The 16,277-nt window shown below is 33.8% G+C and overlaps 2 protein-coding genes across 3 annotated transcripts in view; one reads left to right on the top strand and one right to left on the bottom strand.

Moving 5' to 3' along the window:
* Window positions 1–2,186, top strand: part of LOC114335823 (ero1-like protein) — a 43,890-nt gene extending 41,704 nt beyond the window's left edge. For both annotated transcript variants that reach the window (XM_028286113.2, XM_028286112.2), the window contains exon 6: window positions 1,341–2,186. In XM_028286113.2, the coding sequence (XP_028141914.1) occupies window positions 1,341–1,759 (419 nt within the window). In that variant the 3' untranslated portion in view covers window positions 1,760–2,186. The remainder of the gene's footprint in view (window positions 1–1,340) is intronic.
* The window catches only part of LOC114335824 (EF-hand domain-containing protein D2 homolog), a 276,872-nt gene that overhangs the window by 70,687 nt on the left and 189,908 nt on the right, over window positions 1–16,277 (bottom strand). The gene's annotated exons all lie outside the window — the stretch shown is intronic.

Raw genomic sequence — 16,277 nt, 5'->3', positions numbered from 1 at the left:
TTCTTTGTTTTTCGTCTCGTTTATTACACATGCATTTTCTTGTTACCTCTGTTTCTCTCTCCGTAGTATTCCATATTGATTCCCCTCAATATGTCCCACATAAGGCATTTTTCGATGTTTAACAGTCTTTACTAATTCTCAATCTTTGTTGACCCTCCTTAGCACTTCCCTGTTAGTTTTCCTTGTCGTCCAAGTTATCTTCAACATCCGTCAAATTTTAGGATCCAAACTGCCCCATACAAGAATACAGACCATACATAGCACTTAATCATTCTTTGTCTTAGTTATAAACTGAGATGGTTATTATTGCAAAGAAATGTCTTCATTGTCAGCAAAATGTTTTTAGTAATTGCTATTTTGCGTTTTGTTTCTATATCTGGATCTAGTTGGCCCGTTATGACAGTTGCTAAATATGTAATTTTGTGAACTTTTTTGTGTGAGTTTATTTTAATGCCCATTTCCTCTCCTACTTAGTAAATACGATCATGCAGAATTTTGAGACCTTTCAATGTTTTCTGACATATTACTTTATGTTCCGCATATCTAATAACATTAAGTAATTCCCCATTGATTTTTATTCCGTATGGCTTTGTCTCAAATGTTTTTTTTAATAAATGGTCCGAGTAAACATTGAAAAATGTTGGAGACTAAATGCAACCTTGCCTTACTCTTGTAAATCATTCCTTTTTCCGTATGCATGTAGTTACAGTCGGAAAAATGAAAGAATACCCATGAACGATCACATCAATCACTTATTTTGTATTTGCTGTCTTTTTCTATAAATAACAAACGTTTGTTATAAAAAAGACAGCAAATACAAAATAAGTGATTGATGTGATCGTTCATGGGTATTCTTTCATTTTTCCGACTGTATTTGTTATTTTTCTTTAGCTGTTATATAAACTACTACCACTATTCGGTGGCGCTACGGGCGGAATTGACCACTATTTGCCGCAAAGATGATCGATCCGTAGCCATTGAGCGCCCTATTTTGACTTCTACCTTTCCCAGATCATCTTCAATACTGTTGATTCAGAGAAGGCGGGGTCTTGCTGGTATTTTCGGTCTACAGGGTTCCTCTGTACTTTCTTCACTGCTTGATTTTGCGGCGTATTATCCTGGCTACCTTTATTTCCGTTACCAGGTTAGGTTCTCGACACATCATGGTCTTATCTACGTAGCTGATCCTCTGATCCCCTGACGTATATCACATGAATGCCCTCGATTAGAAAATCAATTTGTATAATCCAATTTTGCTAATAAACATAAGTTAAAATAAAGATGCCTTTCATAATGTTCTTTGAATTAACATTACCAATACTTTACCATATTAATTTTAGGTGATGAGCAAAATGACTGGGATACACAAATGGCGATAAAAGACCTCCTGAAAGTAATCAAGTTGTTCCCGGATCATTTCGATGAGACTACGATGTTCAGGAACAGTGAACAGGCAGAAAAACTGAAACATGAATTCAAACAACACTTCCGAAATATTACGAGAATCATGGACTGCGTCGGGTGCGATAAGTGCCGCTTATGGGGCAAACTGCAAACCCAGGGTTTAGGTACTGCTTTGAAAATACTCTTCAGTGGGCATTTCGACAAGGTAGAAGGCAAGAGAACTTTAGACTCTCATAATAAGAAAGAATTCCAGCTACAGAGAAACGAAATTGTATCACTAGTGAACGCGTTCGGCAGGTTATCCAATAGTTTGTACAGAATAGACGATTTTAGGCAAATGCTCAGCATGAGATAACATTTGAGCAAATCTTGGAAGTTTAGTAAATGGGTTGAAATATTATTTGTCACTAAAAGGAGGAACGTTACATTCTGGGATACAGTATTAGAATCTTCAAAAGTGTTGCCAATATTTTTATTAAATTCAAATACAATATGAAAAATTTGTCTGCCTAGTAAGAGTTGTACACATATTTTTTTAAAACATATTCAAAAATTTTATTTAAAAAACAAAAATATATAGTAGTCAATTCAAGTACAATAAAAAGTCTAATTATACTGCAAGAAAGAAAGGTCTAAAGCACAAAATGTTTGGAGTATGTAGTAATGGCAACAGTTTATTAGGTATTTATATATTTGTAAATATATTATCTCCGAAACAGCAACCTAGCTCTTTTATTAATAACATGAGCATATTAATAAAATATAAATTCTATTCACATGAATCTGCTTGTTTGTTCCATATACATATATCCGAAAAAAGACGACAATGTTCATATATTTAGAATTTGATAGCTTTTTAAAAAATTAGAAATATCATTTTATTTATTGTTCTGAAGCTATTTTCTTGTGGCATCTTATCCAAATTTACTATTTTAATTGGAAATAAGCCACAAATATTAGTTTGACATTAAATCTATATAGTTTACAAGATGGCTTTTCGATAAAATCTAAAGTCAATCTTGCAAAGACTAAATTATTATTGTGATACTTATATTTAAAAACATATTTGTTACATCTACATATTTGGCTTTCTATATCTTTCCACAATTTGCATATTACTAGATGTAGAGGTCGCGTCATTTGGGAAGGCACTAATTTGCATATTATTGCACTTATATAGAAGTTAAAATTTGAAGTTTTTCCCAAGCCACATCTTAGAAATAAATAATTTCAATACTCAATAGCAAAATTCAATGTCAGTAACGCATCACCAACTTTAAAGATGGTTCTTAGACCATCTTTACCATTCACCATTCACAAATGACGGGAACTCTATATGCCAAAACAATTCCACGTATCTGAAATTATAAGCCGCATTTTTAACAGTTAATGGTCAATGTGCGAAACATAGAAACACCATGTTGAGTCCGTAAACTTCTGATGATTGACCTTGCGATTTGTTTATCGTCATTATTGCAATAGCCAAACGCACGGGAACTTGTAGATGCTTAAAATCAAATCCTAAGTCCTTTGGAATCATCGGAATACGCGGGATCGAGACTTCCTCTCCTTTGTATTTTCCTTTGAATAGTCTTCGGCTTTTTTACAGTCAGTTTCGTTCCATTCGACAGTCGAGGTTGATTACCCTTATCCGGGAAACACATTTTACTTACGTAACCGGGCAACTCGGGTCCGTTGGGACCACCACTGTTCTTGAATATGTACTATTCATATTTACCCATATATTTCTAATATTCTTTTTTGATTTTTTATTCAAGTTAAATTTAAATTGTCTAGATTAAGTATGCTACTATAGTATGTGGTCTACCTCGAGGGTGCGATCTACCTGAAGGATTTGCAAAAAATAATGAAATGCAAGAAAACTTTTGTAGAAAAAATATTTATTCACAAGTAATAAACATTTGGAAGGTTATGTTTTTTCCTGATAAATAGTATTTCTGAAAGTTTTTGTTGACTTGATTCCACACATCGCGTATTGCTGCTAATTTGTCGTTCCTTCTTCGTTCAGACCTCTAGTCCTTATCATCAAATCGAATAAATCTTAGAAAATTCTTGAATCGTTTTAACATGGTAGTTTTAAATATAGTAGGTCCATAAAATTTACTCCAAAGTATATCTACATTATGGATATTGGCACTCAGGTGCCCTGCAGTTAGTAGTAGTCCAATAAATGCATATAGCTCTGTAGAGTCGCAATATTTCCAGTTTTCTATCCCCAGGACTTTTTCGGCTTCTTTATTTGTACACTTTACTATTTAGTTCACAATTTTTTCGTCCACAAACAAACAAAAGGAATCAACAGGATCATCTACACTTTACTTTGTGCACTTTGCTTTTTATTATGTCGCAGGATCGCATACGTCCTGTCGGTTGTGGTTGACACTTCCAGTTAATTCCATCCTTAGTGTCAAAAAATCCATACTCTGAAGGGAACTTGTAGCTACACATTCTTCTTCATCATCACTCAATACTACTTGCTAATCATCCTCTTCACTTGCTTCCGAAATGTGATCTTCAATTTCAGAGTCACTTTCAATGCCACCTACTTTAGGAGACCCTTCATTATCGGAATCTTATACATTATTAGCAATATCTTGTAGTTCTGCAGCTGATAATGGTTTTTGGGACATTTTATTCGCACTATCTACTTTCACTGTAATTCAATATAATTTTAGGAGCTTAGTTCTCGACACTAATATCGATATCAAACGACTGATAGCAGATGCATTATTTATTTCAAAATATGTATAGGTACCTACCTAACAATATGCATTCCAACAATGATTATTATCAGTTTTTAAAATTCATTTAGAATAGACACAACACCTATTGTAAGCATCTCTTTGATGTTCACATCAAAGAGATTTTACATTGTTTGTTACACGTTTAGACTTTATTATTGGATTTACGGAATCATAAAAGTCGTTAAGATGATCCACAAAAACATTACCTAACTGCCAGATTAACTCCTGTAACAAAGATTAAGACTTTAGGTATAAATACAAATAGGGTCCGACGGGCCCGTGTTGCCCCTTTACGTGACAAAATTTTTTCGACGCAATAATTTCAAAAATTATAATGAATATTTTGAATAGCCCATGACTATGTTGAAGGAAGCATACTTCTAAACAAATTCAGTGATGCATAAAATTCAATAAAAAAATTTTTATCAGTTTATGATAAAAGAATTGGCGTCTCGGGCCCATTGGGCCCACCTTGCCCGGATAAGGGTTAATGTTACCGAACCCCGGTCCACCGCGTGACAGACGTCACCACTGCATTACCCAGTACGACATGTGAATCGTGGTTACTGCCAAACGCAAAATTATTAAACGCGCGAAATTTAAATAATCGTTGTTTCCTGAAATTTTTCAATTCTCAGTGCAATTTTCTTAAAATTTATTTCCGTAAGAACCTTCTATTCGCTCCGTGCATGACTAACGCGACACCTAGCGTAGTCGCCTGACATTTTGGCGACCTCAATTTGACGTTAAACGTATGATACACATATGACAAATATGACGTTAATATGTAATATTTATTTACTTTTTTTGATAACATTTGTTATACAAACAATAAGTGTCATGTCGTGACTAGTCCACGACAAGTGGAGCATGCGCACTTTAAAATAATATAAATAATACCGTTGATAGATAAATTTATAAGGTATATTTACTATTAATTAATATAAGGTACATTAATATACTGGTATATTTATCAATAAGCGATAATACATTAAATAAATAAAATATGGAATTAAAGTGCGCATGCGTTGTCGTGTACTAAAAGTCACCGACAGGGTCCGCGAACTAACATAATGACACTGCCATTACAAAAATTCGCCAAAATTGTCATATTTCGTCGCTACGGACGCAGGCATAGTTTCGTGTATCCCCACCATGGTCACGCACGGAGCGAATACAGTGTTAGATCACTTAAAAAAAGTTGAATGAAACCGAATAAGTCGTTCTCAAGTCATGGCATGGCAACGAGAAATAAAGGACCCATTTTTATATAATAGGTGACATGACTTTTTCTTTTAATAGTTTTTGTTTATTTTGTAAACTAAGTTTTCACTAAATTATTTCGAACTGCGTTACATGTTCGTAGTTGACCAATAACTCGTTAAAAATGATGGTTTTGTAAGACATCAGAACAAAAAAATATTAATAAAAATCAATTTGCTAAAAAAATTTGTTCTGATTCAAAGGTTATGCCATATGTATCCATGACATTTTTGCGTAATATTTAATAATTAATATATTAAACATTGGGACCACTGACTTTAAAAAAGTATAATACATTAAAAAATCTAAAAACTGTAGTTCAATCCTCTATTGATTAATACGGAAGGAGTCAAAATTATATTATAAAAATATATGAAAATTGTATGAATAATATTATTCAATAATTAAAAGGCAATTATTGATACTCAGTAAATTTTTATTCAATATGTCCAATTCAGCAAGAATAAACTATATTTTTGTCAACACATTTTTTTCAATAATGGTAAACAACATCGTGATAAAGATGATGATTCAAAAATAGCAAAATTGTTAATATTAAATAAAAAGAATAATGTTCATTACCAATAACTTGCAGACACAATATTGTAATAGAATATTTTAAATTTTTAGAATGCTTTAAAACATATTCGGAAACAAAGTTGGCGCTTCAGACAAAAAAATCAGTTCTTTAACACATTGACGGACAGTGCGTCAAATGTGTAAGCAAGTGTTGTGACACATGTATTTTGCAAAGTAGAATAGGGAAATTGCTGAATTTCTTTTAGCGCTTATTGTTTATGGAAACAACGAGATTTTAACATATTTTGTAAACATGTGGACGACGACCATGGAGATCGTGTAACATTTATTATGCATCTGTATATGTAATGTGACATGTTTTTGACATCGATTTTTGGTCACAACTCGTTATTGTAAAAATATCGTCTATAGACTTCGTGTCACATAACATCAATGGAAATTAGACGTCTATAGACGTTCTGTCCGTCAAAGTGTTAATGTACAGCTGCGGTGACTGAATATATTATACCTTCATTTTTTATTTTGATATTTATGATTTATGTTCTGATATATTTATTTATCTGTTATTTTGATTTTCTAATTTTAATCAACCTATTTATAAAAAGAACATTCAACATGTCGACCTGAATATTGAAGCCGAAAGTATTGAAAGAGTACACCGATTTAAATATCTGGGATATACAGTAAATGATAATTGGGACCCAGACGTAGAGATTATGATCCGAATTGAAATAGCAAGATCCAAATTCATAAAAATGAGAAAGTTCTTAAGCAACCGCAACCTAAGCATTAACCTCCGATGGCGCGCCACGAAATGCTACGTACTCTCTACGCTACTTTACGGAGTAGAAAGGTGGACGTTAACAGCAGCAACTATAAAGAAGTTAGCGGCTCTAGAAATGTGGCTGTATCGACGCATACTGAGAATACCTTGGACAGACAGAGTGACCAACACAGAGGTATTGAGACGAATGGGTAAAGAGGTGGAATTGTTAACAACTGTTAAAAGGAGGAAAGCGTCATACCTGGGCCACGTGTTCCGTAATGATAAGTACAGTCTGCTACAGCTTATCGTGGAAGGCAAGATTGAAGGTAGAAGAGGTTTGGGCGGAAAGAAAAAATCCTGGCTGAGAAACTTGAGAGAATGGTTTCAAATACCAGAAGCTGCGAACATAATACATGCGGCACAAAACAGAGAAACCTATCGTTTGATGGTCGCCAACCTTCGGTAGAAGACGGCACAAAGAAGAAGAATCAACCTATTCTGAGTCCGCCACTGGTAATTAAGTCACTTTGACATAAAAAGTGCGTTTAAACGAGGTAAAAATTCAACAAATCCGCTATTAGATATGTAAGGGTGTAAACTATTCAATGGCCGCAGCTGCAGATTGAACTTCGCGTAAATATATTTTATTTTATTGTCAGTGGCTAAGAATAGTATAGAGTATGAGTGAACGGGTTAAATTGTATGCAATCTATTTTTCTTACAAAATGTTTGTATAGGCGTGGAGAACTAAATTAGTGATGTTGATGTTTTATTTTATAATTGTTATATTTTTTGCTTTATTTTAAAGTTATATAATTTAAAGGATTATGAATGTATTACAGTACGTTGTAAAATGGGAACATAAAAAATTTCCAGTTACTGGAACAGTTATGGATTTCCCAGATAACCGAAAAAAGACACAGAAGCAGTTAAAAAGTCGCTTTTAAAATTCTCCAGTTTATCTACTTGAAATTTTTGATAGTCCGTGTATTATCAGAAATAATCTTCTTCTTCTTGTAGTGCTGTCTCCTTTAGTGGAGGTTATCGACTACATTAGTAAATCTGTCTCTGTCCAATGCGGAACTGAACAAAGATGTTGAATCAAGGCCGCGGCCGATCCAATCTCTGATATTTTTAAGCCATGAAATCTGGCGCCTACCGGGACCCTGTTTTCTTTTAATCTTCCCCTGGATGATGTTGCGCGAGGTGGTATTTTCGTTTCTTATTATATGTCCCAGGTAGCTAACTTTGATAATCTTTAGCAGCTCTCTATCTGTACCTATTTTCAGCAACAACCATTTTCGTTGGTGGTGTGGGTTGTCCAAGGTATTTTCAAGATCCTTATATAAATAAGAGTGCAAAAGCTTCTAACTTATTCATCAGCGTTATGTTGAGCGTCCAGGCCTCCGTTCCATACAATAGTAAGGGCAATGTGAAATAATCGCATTGCCTTTATAATAAAATTTATGTTGAGTTATATAAAAATTTTACCCATCAAAACAAAAAACAAATGCATTCGTATATGATATTGCATATTTGCTTTTATTACGAACCAATCTTATGTCAAGAGGCGTCCGAGTGGCATAGTAGATGGATCAATCAATTTGCACTCTTCCCACATATGTTCGAGTATTGAGTTCTTACAATTGATTTTAATTCCCTGATATAATGTTTCAGCTTTTGACAATGAATAGTTATTTATTAAGGACGCTTACAAACTAACCACTTTTTGAAGTCGAAGTCGGCAGCAAAAAGGCGCTGGCTTGTCGCCTGTCGGTTTTGATAGACATCTTTTTGTAGTTAACAGCGGCAACAAAATGTAGTCCGTACAGGCAGATTAATTATGAATTCGAATTAAAGATCATTGATTTTGTTGCTCCTTCGAAAGCGCAGACAAAGAAGGAGGTTCAGCCTGAACTGCAGCAATGAAAGTGTCTGTGTCGAATGGCTCCATTTTTGTCAACACTGCTTTCAAAAACAACAAACACGATTGTACTTTTTTCGCTACTACCGGAGTTTCAAAGTGGTTTCGTGTGAAACGAGAATCTCTACAATTATCGTGGAACCTCGTTAACTTGGATTAATCGGGACCGCGGTTATCGAAAATCCGGGTTAGCCGGAGAAAATGGTAAAAATTAATAAAATACGGTATACTTACAGATAAACTCCGTTATAATTGAAATAACATGAAAAATATATATGCACAGTACACGTCTAAATTATGTATAGTTGTATAGAGTATAGAGTATGTTCATTTCTCTTAATCAGCTTGAGTGCTGATTCCTGAATAATTGGTCCAGACACTGGTAAACCACGTTCGCGTTCCGCACAAAACCACACATACAAAGCGTCGTCGAGAGTCTCATTTTTAGCTTTATTAGCTTTGCACCGATTGTCCAAACTGTCTTTTGTTATCATTTTGAAACAAAAGTCTTCGATTTTAGTTCTATTTTTCTTCCAATCCGATACTGTAGATGTACCGACACCATATGATGCTGCAATTGTTTTTAAAGATTCTCCTTTATCAATTCTACCTAATGCTTCTTGTTTCTTTTCCATTGTCACGACAACATTTTTACGTTTTGTTGCCATTACGTAGACAAAAAAACACGCAAACACAAAATCTGAATAGATTTACGAACGATTACAGAACGGAAGCGAACAATACGACTGTACTACACACAATACGGTCTCAATTGCAACGAAGAATGTTTTAATAGTCTTTTAGTCTTTTTTAAACAATGCTAAGACAGTTAGAAATAAATAAAGGATACTACAGGTGCCTGTTTTTTCCGATAACACGACAATGAACGTCGTGTGCCATGAGTCATTTTTACTATCGTATATGTAGTTCAAATTACACAAATACCCATTATCTCTCAAATATTATATTACATATATTTTCATTGTAGAAATGTTTGTCTGATAAAAATCGGTCCGGGTTAGCCGGACTTCCGGGTTATCGGGGGCCGACTTATCGGGGTTCCACTGTACTGAGAAGTCAGCCGACGGGAGGGGCGACAACCGATGACAGAAGTTGTAGTGCAGTCGCGAAAACAGACGTGTGAAAAGGAAATGAGTTTTGCATTGTTGTTAAATGACGACTTCGAGTAGCGACAGACAACCACAAACGCTCGACATTTTGTTGCCGACTTCGACTTCAAAAAGCAGTTCGTCTGCAAGCTGCCTAATATTCGCATATTATATCTTATCTACATTTTCAGTTTTTTATTTATTTATCAAAAAGTTTGGTTTTCTCACGTTATTATTTTTACTGTGGGACGATCTTAGCACTAATTGATTAATGAGTTAAAGCGTAGTCGCCATAATAGATTTAGGAATCTGGAAATTTCCTCAAAACAGATTGCAACGCACTGATGGTTATTGTAACCAGTTAATTCAACGTAGATATGCATACATAAACATAATCCTTATTTTTTACTTATAACATTTCCCAGTGATTTTAGACATGCTAAAGAAAATGGTGTAAATATTTTTTTAATTTATTTATGTACGTAGGTAGATCATATTTTCCGTACTTATATATTATGTATTTATAAAAGCTTAATTTTAGATAGCTATAAAAATGATTAAATGCATGTAAAATTATTCAGAGCTGCTATATTTTTAGTTATCAAAAATTTTAGAAGAAGAGTATATTTAAAGAAACATGATTTTGTAATAGATTATAACTTTTGTTAAAATTAATAGAGAGAACTTATTAAAACAATAAAGTTTAATTTTTTCTACCTCTTTCTTCAAATCATATCCTAACCACTAGATACCTGGCAGACCGGTCTGGATACCTAGGGTTGGAAAATTCTCGAGAATGAAAAATCAGAGAATATTCTCGATATGGAGAATTTTCTGAGAATGAACCCTATGACGCACTTAGGGATATTGTTGAAGATGAAATAGTGTATTAAAAATCATAAAATTATATACAAAATTATGAGACTAAACAACAGTGTTCTTTAATATAAACAAAATACAAAAACAACAGAGAACACAAAATTTATTTGATAAAAAAATTAAAGTTTCTTCTTAACAACAAATAATGGTAATGGATGTGGTGATTTTCAATTCAATTTATTAACCAAAATAGTGTACAGAAAGACACGAGGTCTCAGGTTCAGAATCTATTTCTATCATTAGCTCATCCTTGTCATCTACATTCTGCATTTCAATGTACTGATGAGAATTGTGGAATTTTATTTTTCACGAGTTGTCAGCTCAGCCATGGATTGGTCTACGTCTAAATGGGCATTTAGACGGGCTAGTTTTTGAAGCAATATGTTGCCGAAAATATATATTTGGTATGTTTCTGGCAACATTACAGCCATCTAATGAAAATATTTTGGCTGAGCCATGTGGCCGAAATCTTACTGGTATTTGAACACTATTGCAGTACCTGATGCGTTGCCGATAAAGTCGAACTGCTGTGGAAAATGTTGCATGTTGCTCTGTATTTCCTCTTTATTTCATGTACTCTGTTGAAATTTAATTGATTTTGTCAAAACATACAAAGAAAAGATGAATATGTGGTCAAGTGAAATCACAATAAGGTTTATTAATGCAGTACATTTACGTCCAGAGTTGTGGAACTTGGCATACTTCTGGAACTATGAGACAAATGGAAGAGTAGTGCACCCTGAATAAATATATTAAACTAAAACTGTTAATATATATATAAATAACAATTGCTAATCTTGTTGAGATTGGTATTGCGTTTCTCATGTTTGATCTTTCTTCTCTATTCTTGGCCCTATCATATTTATTAATAGTTCGAAATCACTTTTTGGCATTCTTGTAAAATTCTTAAACAAATAATTGTCTAGCATTATTATTTCCATAGTTAAATTACTCATTGTTTCGCGTTTACTTAGAAAAGCTGTATTCACATTTTCCGTTTTTCATTTTTCGTTTTTATGATGCATCGTCTTAGCACGATTAAGGACGAAGCAACTCTCAAGAGAATATTCTCGAGAACGAGAATATTCTGGCCGAGAATATTCTCGTTCTCGAGAATATTCTCTTCTTACATCACTATGGATACCATGACTTACCATGCTTGTGAAAAAAGAATTGGTAAACCAAGACGATATCAAATGGGCAATAAACTCATTTGAACAATATAAATCATGGGGTCCGTACGGAATTTATCCAATATTCCTACAGAAGAGAAACGACCTGTACAAAAACTTACAGGCTAGCTTAGGACTGGGGAACATACCAAAAGCATGGAGGCTAATAAGGGTGGCTTTTATACCCAAACCTGGCAAAATTGGACAGGAAATGCTAAGGCTCTACGGCCGATAAGTCATGCCATTCGTACTGACAGACCTCAAGAGGTGATGTTAGGTACATTTCTCGATATAGGAGGAACATTCGATAACACCTCGTACCAGGCAATCACAAGGACGATTCGTCTAAAAGGAATAGACGAAACCAGCTGCACATGGATAGACGGCATGGTGGGGAGCCGTGTGAGCATAGGTAGAGAGAGGCTGTCGGCAGAAGGAAGTTTTATATCCTCCTTGTGGAATCTGGTCATGGATGGGCTGATAGCTAGACTCAGCAAAATATTTTTCTTTATATTATAAAACTATTGAGACTAAGACTTGCCTGCTTTGAGATGTGGTGTTATCGAAGAATGTGGAAAATATGGACACAATACGTAAAAAACACGAACATATTAAGAAACATGAAAAAAGAAAAAGAACTTTGGTCAAATACTAAGAAATTAACAATATGAGTTGATGCGATTAGCTATACAAGGGAAAATGGAAGAAAAAGAGGACCAGGGAGACGGGAAACGACGCACGTCCTGGATGAAAAATGTAAAGCAGTGGAGTGGAAAATCAATAATGGATGTCTTTACAACCGTTGCAGACCGAGCAAAATGGGCCATGATGATCGCCAATGGCCTTAAAGAATGAGGCACATGAAGAAGAACAAGATACAACTATTATTTCATAAGAATTTTTGAATCTCATGCATTTCAGGGCTGAATGCGGAAGCTTACTATTCAATTAATAATATATCAACTACCTTCAAAGTAATATTCGTGATTATATCTCTTTGTTGTATTGTATTATACTACTATTTATTGTATTAATAAATAACAGGATGGTTTTATCGCTTGAATGATTGTACCGTATTTTTTAACTTATTATCTCTAAATAAACCTCAATCTACAATGGAACGGAATTTCCAAATTTTATTTAAACGAAAATGCGATTTTTATGTGTTTAATGTTGGAAGTTTTGTTATTTTTTATTTCTAACGTTCTAAAAACATCATTATCATCGTCATTTGTGCTACGGCCTTAGTTTAGCCTCGATCTTGCTAAGCCTTCTTCATTCAGCCCTATTCTTTGCAGCTTCGTGTTCTTTGGTTCCCTAGGATTTCACCAATAAATGACCTACTTCTTACAAGATAGCTGTCATTTTTGTCTGTGCACAGATGTCCTGATTACTGCAGACGTTCTAGCAACAACTCATCCAATAATCTAACAGGTTAAAAAGTGAACTAACAACTACAAAAAAATTCCAAATTTATGATATTCTTGCAAAAATTCTAAAATTATTTTAGCATTTTCTCTTTGCCTAAACCCTTTGTATACTCTCTTGATAATGCACAAGTAGGTATGTTATAGTTATTAAGGTACCAAGGGTATTATAAGGATAATAACGCTTGAGGTGAATGGTGTATATACATATACCGAGGGCCTTTGGCCCGAGGGATATACGTTGACTGAAAGCGTTATTATTTATAATACTCGTGGTGCCTTCAACGTTTAATGTCCGACTAAATTATTCTTTATATGCAAAAAATTTAAATGAATTTTGAAGTAATTAGTTTTCAAATAAGTACATTTACCAGCAATAGTCGTAACGTAATTGTGGTAACCATAGTTTTACTTAGGTTGTTATTTGTCAACTTGACAATATTTAACTAGTTATTTAAATTTAATGCCCTATGGCGTTATTTTTCAAAATAACGCCCTTAAGCATTATATTATCATACTTAACTGACTTCGAAATCATGTCATTATTTGTCAAATAATATACCAGTCGGACATTATAGTTATTAAGGTACCAAAGGTATTATAAGGATAATAACGCTTGAGGTCAATGGTGTATTTACCGAGGGCCTTCGGCCCGAGGGATATACGTTGACCGAAAGCGTTATTATTATAATACCCGTGGTGCCTTTAACATTTAATGTCCGACTATTCTTTATATGCGAAAAATTTGAATGAATTTTGAATTAATTAGTTTTCAAATAAGTACATTTACCAGTAACAGTAGTAACGTAATTGTGGTAATCATAGTTTTACTTAGGTTGATATTTGTCAACTTGGCAGTATCTAAGTCATTATTTAAATTTAATGCCCAAGGGCGTTATATCGTACTGAACACATTTTTATTCAACGCCAAACGAATTGTTTTGTTTTGTTGTTAATTTTATTTTGTTTTGTTAATTTTAGTGCGTTTGTTATTTTTAATTCAAAAAAAAAACGTTGGTGATACCTCCAGAATAATACAAAAGGAGTATAAAACAAAATGCGCTCTCCAATTTCTCCACAGAATTTTTTAAGGTTAGGAAAAAATCCAATGCTTCCATTCACTCCCGTATAATGCCATTTAGGCAAAAAAAATTTGTTACCGGAATAATAACAACTGACACCAATACGTGTACCTACAAACTGATGTAAAAATCGAAAATCGGAGTAAAAATACGAAAGTTATAGATTGTCAAACTTAATCAAAAATTTTGGGTGGCGGAATTTTGTGCCGGTAAGTGTAGAAAAATAAGCGAGATTTTAATAAATAAATTTAAAAATAAAATGTTAAAATTAAAATTAAAAATCACTTAAACATATTCAAGAGAATGGGTATAGCAAAAAGAAGAAAATTTTGATGAATGAATTAATACAAATTAAAAAGTGTGTTATACGAATAAAACTAGTTATATTTTAAAACCTTACCATTGTTATAGCAAAATAATTTCATCCTTACCTGAAAAAAAAAATAGATATTAATTAAAATGTTCAGAAATGAAAAAATAACTAATTTTAGATAATAGTAAAAGTGTTCACCACCGAAAATTATGTGCATAGGGGAAGGTGGGCCACAATGAGACAAAATTCACTTTATTATTTTTTTTTTTTTTTCGGTAGACAGATTATTTTCAAATTTAGTATTCTAGAAACGTTGACGTTTTCTCTACGTTTTACATTGAAATTGATGATCTGTGATTGATTTCAATCAGTTTCATAAAGTTTTTTAAAAATCATTGCAAGTGTCTCATTGGCCACAATGAGACACCAGGATTTTTTCAGCTTTTCCTTAAAAAACTTACTTCTACATCACCATTATTTATATCCTTTGTTGAGATTATTTTCCTTTGTAATAAACATCTCTCATTTCTTTAGCCTCAAACTTAACAAGGACAAAATCTTCAACATTTGCGGGTCTTCATCAAGGGGCTTAAATTTTGAAGGATCAACTCTTTCTTGCTGGTTATTATCAGTGTCTGAAAAGTTCTCTTCACTATTACTAGAAGCAGTAATTTCAAATTCCTCGCTGCTCTCACTTGAAACGTAGTGTTCTGTCTAACTGCCTACAAAAATTCTGTCTCATTGTGGCCCAATGCACAGTGTTTTACTCTTTTGTTATTATAACCGATTTAAACATAGCAACTCAAAATGACAAAATGTAAGTAGGTATCATGAAATTCAACTATATGTATAAACATGTGTTATAATATGTTAGTTATAAAAAGTAACAGAGTATCTGCTTAACTGGGTAATATTTTGTGATGAAATAGAGTGATGAAAAAACTTCTGGTGTCAAAAAAGTACGAAAGTCAAACAATCTGTAATAGAGTGATAGCGGCCATTGGTAATGTAGGGTTATGGGTAAAGATGAAATTCATAGAACTGCTCATAAGTGCAGCACCTGTCAAGCTCCGCTACATTTAAGTACTTTAACTGTCTCATAGTGGCCCATGTCTCATTGTGGCCCACTCTACCCTACGCTCAATATGGTAATATTAAGTGAAAAACAAAAACCTTCCCATATAGCACACAACGTCCGATGTACGTCCATATAACGTACATTTAAAGTCCAAACGTCCATGGACCAAAACTGGACGTACTATGTACGTACATTACGGGACGTCCATTGGACGTTTGATTTCAACGTACATTGGACATCCATTCGTGGTCCATGGATATTTTACACAAAACGCGATTATTATATTAAGTCCCAATACAAACTAAATGAGAATCTTCTTGACAACGTTGTCGCTCTTCGCGCTATCGGTCGTGAAAGGTAGTATTAGGCAGGTACTTTTAGGGGATTATCGCTGTTAATTGTTGTGGAATACTGAAGGAGGGTTTATTTATGATAATTCACAGAATGGCAAACCTGCTTGTAATATACAACAACGGTACTGACTCTAAAAATAGTTTGGAACAGAAACAGAACAGAGATTAAACCTCTTTTAATGTGCATGGTTCCTAAGGCGTC

This window comes from Diabrotica virgifera, chromosome 7 (genome assembly GCF_917563875.1).
Source record: "Diabrotica virgifera virgifera chromosome 7, PGI_DIABVI_V3a".
NCBI classification, from domain to species: domain Eukaryota; kingdom Metazoa; phylum Arthropoda; class Insecta; order Coleoptera; family Chrysomelidae; genus Diabrotica; species Diabrotica virgifera.
Note: the sequence above shows the minus strand (reverse complement) of the source record. Positions and strands in the feature narration are given on the sequence as shown.